The 8217-nt window shown below is 40.9% G+C and overlaps 1 protein-coding gene across 2 annotated transcripts in view; it reads right to left on the reverse strand.

The window, feature by feature from the left end:
* Fbxo47 (F-box protein 47) overlaps positions 1-7226 on the reverse strand; it is a 28813-nt gene extending 21587 nt beyond the window's left edge. The window contains exons 1-3 of one of the 2 annotated variants that reach the window (XM_040749619.1): positions 7110-7226; positions 4692-4896; positions 3176-3346 (exon numbers count right to left, since the gene is read on the reverse strand). In XM_040749619.1, coding sequence (XP_040605553.1) covers positions 3176-3346; positions 4692-4872 — 352 coding nt within the window. In that variant the 5' untranslated portion in view covers positions 4873-4896; positions 7110-7226. Of the gene's footprint in view, positions 1-3175; positions 3347-4691; positions 4897-7028 lie in introns of both variants that reach the window. The other variant, XM_040749618.1, reaches the window with a different exon arrangement.
* Positions 7227-8217: the final 991 nt, after the last annotated feature.

Genomic DNA, 8217 nt, shown 5'->3' on the forward strand with positions numbered 1-8217 from the left:
ACCATCTCAGGTAGTCCTGGATGGCCTCATACTATGTAGTTGAAACTGGCCTTGAGTTTCTCATTCTTCTGTCTTCATTTTCACAATGTTGTGATTAATAAACTTGGGCCACAAGCTAGGCAAGTACGCTACCATTGGGTCCAATTCCAAGACAGTATCAGTGGGTTTGCTAAAGCACCTAAGACTTGATCAGAAAAAATTCATTTATTTAGACAGAACCCAAAAGACAATTACCAAATACTTGCCATATTCAGGTCCAGGCTTTACCAAATCTACTTATAAACATTGAAACCAACAATACTGTATTCAGACTATTTTCTTTCTTAAAAAGATTTACTTATGCTGGGCGTTGGTGGCGCACACCTTTAATCTCAGCACTGGTCTACAGATCGAGTTCCAGGACAGCCTCCAAAACAATATAGAGAAACCCTGTCTCCAGAAAAAAAAAAGATTTACTTATTTGTCTATATGTTTTCCCTTCATGCATATATGTGCCTGAGTCAGTCAGAAGAGGGTGGTGGATCCCTTGGAACTGGAGTTACAGACAGTTGTAAATTGCCATGTGGGTGCTAAGAAATGAACCCAGGTTCCCCAGAAGGACTCTTAAACTCTGAGTCATCTCTCCAGCCCCATACTATTTTACTATTTTCTTTCCTTCATTACTTCCTTCCTTTGTGTGTGTGTGTGTGTGTGTGTGTGTGTGTGTGAGACGTTGGAGACTGAATTTAGGTTCTCATCTCATGCATACTAAGGCATGCTCTGCCACTGAGTCTTTCTAAATTGCTCAGGTTGGCTTTGAACTCTATAGTACAGGCAGACCTTGAATTCACAATCCTCTTGCACTAGCCTCCCAGTTAGCTGTTATTAGAGGCCTGTAACACAAGCCTCTCTATGTAGCAGCCTGGCTGTCCTGGAACTCATTCTGTAGAATGCAGTAGAAAAGGCAACCAGTATGCAGTTAATGAAGAATTTATATATTACTTCTCTTTTTTAGAATTGGGCCTTCTAAAAGACAAGATTCATTCAACTTACTATCATATCTTTATTTAAATCCCAACAACATCCTGACATTTGGTTTTATTGCCATGTTTTATTTAATTATATTTTAGTTTCATAGTTAAATTGGTATCATTAATCAAACTAAAATTAGAATTTTATTTCAGCACTCTAGGGAAAATGAAAGCAATGAATGGAGTAAAAGATACAAATTATTTTATATCAAGGAAGGAAAAATGATATAGTATTCCCTTGATAAAGTCAATTATAGTTAAATGACTTACTAGTAAATATGTGGAATATTTAAAAAAGAAAATCACAGGTTCTGATAAGAGAATAGTGACCTTCCAGTAGTATATCTAAATTTATACTTTTTTGTTTTGTTTTGTTTTTTGAGATAGGGTTTCTCTGTGTGACCCTGGCTGCCCTGGAACTTGCTCTATAGACCAGGTTGGCCTCAAACTCAGAGATCCACCTGCCTCTGCCTCCCAAGTACTGGGATCAAAGTCATGCACCACCACTTTTATACTTTTAAGGACTAGATGACTGAAAGGGAATATGGATGCAGAATAAAATTTAGCTGGGTGTGGTAGCACATGCCTTTTATCCCAGCACTTGAGAGGCAGAGACAGGCAGATCTCTGTGAGTTCAAGGCCAGCCTGGTCTACAGAATGAGTTTCAGGACAGTCAGGCTGCTACATAGAGAGGCCTGTTTCAAAAAAACCAACCAACCAACCAACCAACCAACCAAACAAACAAAAAACTCTAAGTCACAAAGAACAGAGGCAAAACACATCAATTCCCTAAGCTGGTTTATCACTTAAACAACAGCACAGGTTACACTATATCTATGTGAAATTACAAGTACAGGCACTTTGTATTAAAGATTATTTATTTAATTTAGTTAGGGCTAAGTATCTGCCCCTTTTCCCCAGAAAAAGTTTCATGAAAGTGGCTATAAATTCACTATGACCTTGAATTTCTGATCCTCTTGCTCCCACTTCTTTTCTTTTCCTTTCTTTCTTTCTCTCTTTCTTTCTTTTGGCAATTTTTGAAACTGGGTTTCTCTGTGTAACAGTCCTGGCTGTCCTGACATGTTCTATAGATCAGGCTGACCACTTGTCTCTGCCTCCTGAGTGCTGGGATTAAAGGCGTGTACCACCACTGCCTGGCTTTTGCTTCAACTTCTGAGTACTGGAATAACAGGCAAGTGCCAAAAACACCCAGTTTATTTGGTGCTAAGGATGAAACCCAGGGGTTTATGAATGCTAGGCAAGCACGTAACTAACTGAGCTACATTTTCTATCTTATCAAGGTTTTCTTTTCTTTTTTGAGACAGGGTTTCTCTGTATTGTTTTGGAGCCTGTCCTGGAACTCTCTCTATAGACTAGGCTGGCCTCGAACTCACAGAGATCCACCTGCCTCTGCCTCCCTATTGCTGGGAATAAAGGCCTGTGCCACCAATGTCCAGCTTCTTCTTCTTTTTTTTTTTTTTTTTTTGGTTTTTACCAGGCAGGGCTTCTCTGTATTGTTTTGGAGGCTGTCGGTCCAGCCCAGCCTTGAACTTACAGACATCCACCTGCCTCTGCCTCCCTAGTGCTGGGATTAAAGGCATGTGCCACCACCGCCCGGCTAATGTCCAGCTTCTTAAAAAGGTTTTCTTTCTTTCTTTTTTTCTTCTTCTTTTTTTTTTTTTGTTTGTTTTTTGTTTTTTGAGACAGGGTTTCTCTGTGGCTTTGGAGGCTGTCCTGGAACTAGCTCCTGTAGACCAGGCTGGTCTCTGAACTCACAGAGATCCATCTGCCTCTGCCTACCAAGTGCTGGGACTAAAGGTATGTGCCACCACCACCCTGCCTTATAAAGGTTTCCTAATGTAGAGTCTCACCCTTGTCCAGGCTGACCTAGAACTCAGGGACTCACTATGAGGTACAGGCTGGGCTCACAGTATGACTCTGGTTTTGGTTTTTCAAATGTTAGGATTACAAGCATGAGCCATTGTGTTCAGCTTTCATCTTTAAAGTATGTAGGACAACTGTTAAGGTCTTTACATTGAAAATAAAAATGCCATAGAAAAAAGGAAAATTTCCAGGAAATATTCTCCAATCAGTAGCCTTACAGAATTATATAATAAACTATGTTATGGGTACTTTTTTACTGCAGTTTGCATTTCACAAATTACCTAGAGCTCTGTAGTGCTCCAGTAGGCAACTCTCTTCTTTCGTGCCAGACAGATCAAGGTCATGAAAGTTCTGTATTAAAAGTCTTCTACTTCCACAGGATGTTGAAATATAATTAATTATGTGCTGGCTGACTGTTTTGGACACCATGCTTAACATGCCAATATCCTTCACTATGAGAAAAATAAATACATTTAAAACAAAACAAAGAAATAAATTTATATAAAATATGGCTGCAAATTATTTAAATCACCATTAGTATACTCTATTAACATATGTTAACTCACTAATAATACAAATGACTTATATACAAAAGCATCATTATTAGTAAGGTCTATTAACCTACAAATTAACTTACTAATCATAAACCTAGTGCCAGGTATGTTGGCTCACAGCTGTAATTTCAGCACTTGGGAGGTTGAGGGAGGCAATTTGCCAGGTGTTTGAAGCTAGCCTGAGCTGTAGAGTAAGTTCCAGGATAGCCTGGGCTATGAGCCTGCTTTAAAAAAACAAAAACAATAAACAAACCTAGTGCTGAAAAAGATCTTAATATTGTCTAAAATCCAGTTCTCAATAGAAACATGGTGGGAAATAACAAGCTACCATATTATTACTATTGAGATAACTTAGAGGTGGTAGTAGTTGTTTGGATTTTGGTGGGATTTTTAAAAAAATGTTTTTTTCTTGAGACAGGGTCTCTCTCTGTGTGACTCTGGCTATCCTGGAACTTGTCCTGTAGACCAGGTCTGCCTCTGCCTTTAAGTGCTTTATTTAAAGGTGTGTGCCACTATCTGCTGAGTATTTTTAAATAATTTATTTAACTTTATGTATTGGTGTGAAGATATCAGATCCCCTGGAACTGGAGTTACAGACAGTTATGAGCTGCCATGTGGGTTCTGGGAATTGAACTTGGATCCTCTGGAAGAATAGCCAGTGCTCTTAACTGCTGAGCCATCTCTCCAGCCCACTGAGTATTTTTTTTTAAGGCTGGATCACGCTACCCAGTTTTGTCTGTCCTGAAGCTTACTATGTAGATCAGGGTGGCTTGGCACTCAAAGAGATATTCCTGCTTCTGCCTTCCAAGTGCTGGGATTTAAGGCATGTACCACCATGCCCAGCAAGGTTTTTGTTTTTGACAGGATCTTGTTATGTAGCCCAGACTGGTCTGATATCTTGCCTTAGCATGCTTGGTGCTGAAACTACAGGTATGTACTGTATCCTGCCTACAATGTCTTTACAAAATTTGAACATTATTGTGGGTAGTCCTCATGGTACTGTCAAGCTGGCTGCCTCTTGCAGTCTCCTAAGTAAACTTTCTTGTTGAAAAAAGTGACAGAGAGAGGACAGAAACAGAGGAAAGGGAGCAAGAATTGAACTGTACATTTAATTTTAGCTTTGAATGTTATCAACATTCCCAAATGATATTTATATAGCTGAAATAAAGAGGGCAAACTAATACTTGGGAAATTATAATATTCTAATATCTTATAGAACACATATCTAGCCCCCAAACCTCACCTGACAAATATCTTAAAATTATGTGGAATATTTCCAATGGTAACATTTTAAAGTCTCCAAGTGTAGATAAGAGTTGAGGATCTGAATCAAGGGTGTTGCAAAAATAGCTGGATTGATGGTTAGTACGTTTACATTTCTGGTTGGGTATCAAAGTGTAACTGGTATTTGCTTTAGATGCCATCTTTTCGTATCCTATGGATTTATCCTGGTCGGAAAAACAAAGCACAAGACACAAAGTAAAAATTAAGGTAATGGAGATTTTTTTTAAGTTAGGAGTCACACTTTCTGTTCTTTTATCCCCCTCTTAGTGTTGCTGATCAAACCCAGGGCCTTAGGCATGCCAGACAAGTACTCTATCAAGTGAGGTACTATTGACAGTCTTCTACTACAAACAGTAAAAACAAAGAAAAAGAGACATTTTAATTTTAGAGCAATTTGAATGTACCACCTCTAACACATTAAAACTGGCTTTAATACTGTTATGAAATATGTGCTGAATAATACACAAATAAGCAGTGACATTGGAAATTTCTATTCAGATCAATTATTTTTTAAAAAAGATTTGGGACTAGAGTTTAACTATGTGGTTCAGGCTCTTCTCTAGGTTGATTCCTGCTTCAGTCTTCTAAGTACTGGGATAAAAGGTATATTACCACTGAATCTTGCTAAAAATTAAAGTTATAAGGCTACATAGGAGGTGAATAATACATTTCCCTCCTTTTCTGTCTTTATTAGTAACAGTTATAAATAAGTCTTAGGAAAGGCCTATACAAGTTGATTTTACAGTCATTTCTTAAAGGGAATTTGCTAAATGTGACATTAAAAATCACTGATTATTTGCTTACGCTAAACAATAACACTTTAAAGGCAAAGTAAGCATCACACAGTGACTTTGTATTATTCCACTGTTCTAGTTAGAAAACCATATATTTGTTTTGTATATGTGTGTACAATTCCATTTTAAGTTCTCTGAAGAAGCCTGAAGCAACAACTAAGACATTCCATCACAATTACCATATAGCTGAGCAAAAAAATACAGTTTTTCCTTTCTATAAAAAGTAACTAGCTGGGCGTTGGTGGCGCACGCCTTTAATCCCAGCACTCGGGAGGCAGAGGCAGGCGGATCTCTGTGAGTTCGAGACTAGCCTGGTCCACATGTCAAATGCTTACAAAAATATAGCTTAACGAAAGAATGTATTTTGTGTTTATATCATTGTCAAAGTAATAATAATAGTTATGTATTTCTTTTTTAAAGGTAAGTATTTGTATTATACTGTAATCTTGTTATAATGTAATTATATGCCAATACATGTTTTTCTACAAGAATATGTATTTTAGTATCTTCATATAAATCCAAGTGGAAGAATTCTGACTGAATTAATCAACAAGGCTGTTTTTATTTTTAACTTTTTTGTTTTGTTTTTTGAGACAGGGTTTCTAGGTAGCCCTAGCTTACCTTCAATTTTCTCTGCAGACCAGACTGCCTCTCCAGTGCTGGGATTAAAGCCGTGTGCCACCACTGTCCAGCTTAATTTTAAAGCATATTCACTATAATAAAGTATAAATTTGACCTAGTTTCTGGTTTGTGCCTTTTCTTCCAGGAAATTCTACCCTAGGGTGGGGTTTGTGGACCTTTCAAATATTCATTGACCATCACCTCCCAGGGGTCCTTATCATCCCCTAAGGGTGTAGACTTACGCGTATGTATAATTTTTCATTTAAATCTCTGAAGGACTGAAAATAACTGGCCTCAGTTATTTCAAAACTTAAATCCCAACAAGGCATTGGTGGCACGTCCTTAATCCCAGTACTAGCGAGGCAGAGGCAGGCGGATATCTTAGTTCGAGGTCAGCCTGGTGACAGCCAGGGCTACACAGAGAAACACTGTCTCGAAACTAAAAAAATCCTTAAGTCTCTTATTTTCCTCACTCAGACCTATCTTGGAGGTGAAGGAGGGCAGGCTTTTCTGAAACTATTTCTCTTAGCCTCCTGGGACATGGAGCTCACATCCAAGTGACAATAAGATACTCTTTTCCCTTTTGGATTGCTGGCGTCGAACTCGTGAACTCAGTCAGCCTCCGAAGAACCTGGGTGACAGGCCAGCTCGTCCACCACTAGGGCCTGGACCTCGTCCCCGCCCCACACCCCCTTCTGAGGGGGCGCCCAGCAAAACATCGGGGTTTGTCTTAAAGTTCCGACGTCAGCCCTAAACGTCTCTGAAGAGGCCATCGGGGGACCGCAGGCGAGATTGGCCCGTGTGAACATCAGACAGGAGGTGCTGGAAACCACGGGATTATTTCCACAAGAAAGCGCCGGGGAAGAGAAAACACTTTTTACCACAGATTTCGACAGTTTTCCGGCTACAGTGCCGCAGGAGCGTGGGGCTGAGTGGTCTTGACTCCCCATCCTCAGACTCACAATACTTAAAATCTCCTCAGCGTTTTCCCGCCAGAGACCAGGGGAGGCTCCCGCTCCGCTCCGTCCGCTCCGCTCCGTCCGCTCCGCCCCGCTCGGCTCCCGAGCTCCTACTCAGCTCTCGGGCGCCCCCCGCGCCTCAAGTATGTTTTAGAATTCTCCCAGGAGCCCCCGCGGGAGGCGGCTCCGCCCCCTCGCGAGCAGCCAGCCGCCTGGGCTCTCCTGCCTTCCCGCCCAGGAAACAGGCCACGCCCTCCACGAATACTAAGACCGGTTCCCACAGTGCCCGCCTCCTGTCAGTCACAGGGAGGCCCTGCGAGCGCTCTCCTTGCCACCACCATTTTAAGCACCGCGTTGCGGGCCGTTGTGGTCTGGGAGGAGCGAAGGTGTAATAAAAGAGCTCAAATTTGGGAGAGTCACATGCCTGCCGCTCCGCTTCGTTCTTTCTTTTTCTTCTTACTTTTTTTTCCTCAGACAGGGTTTTCACCGTGTGGCTCTGGCTGTCCTGGAATTCGCTCTGTAGACCAGGCTGGCCTCGAACTCACAGAGATCTGCGTGCCTGTGCCTCCCGAGTGCTGGGATTAAAGGCGAGCGCCGCTGTCACCCGGCCTCCATTTCTTCTTCACTAGGTTTTAAGGCAGTTTTTGGATCCCAATGTCCCCGAGTCAACAGGATATGTCACAAGAGCTTTTACCAAACTTTTTGTTAGATGGCAGGTGTGATGTCACAGCTCTATAATTCCTACACAGGGAAGATGGAGACAGGAGGATTAAACCAGCCTGAGCTACCCGAGAGCCTGTTTCCACCATCCTGTACCACCATTAAAAAAAAAAAAAAAACAATGCTAAGTTCTCGTTTACAGACCCTAGTGCTTCTTTCTTTCCTTCTATTTATTTATTTATTTATTTATTTATTTATTTATTTATTTATTTAGAGGCAAGTTCTCCTTAGGTAGCCGAGGCTAGCCTGAACCACTGACTCTGACTCTAACCATTTAGAGCACATTCGGGGATTGATTCAGTGTCTGTGGAAGCCTACAGCTGTCTAGGAGGTCTTAAAGGTACAACAGAGAATGATACATATGTTTACGGCCTTAAGACAGTTTATCAAA

Source organism: Mesocricetus auratus, unplaced genomic scaffold (assembly GCF_017639785.1).
Source record: "Mesocricetus auratus isolate SY011 unplaced genomic scaffold, BCM_Maur_2.0 Super-Scaffold_100007, whole genome shotgun sequence".
Classification (NCBI taxonomy): Eukaryota; Metazoa; Chordata; class Mammalia; order Rodentia; family Cricetidae; genus Mesocricetus; species Mesocricetus auratus.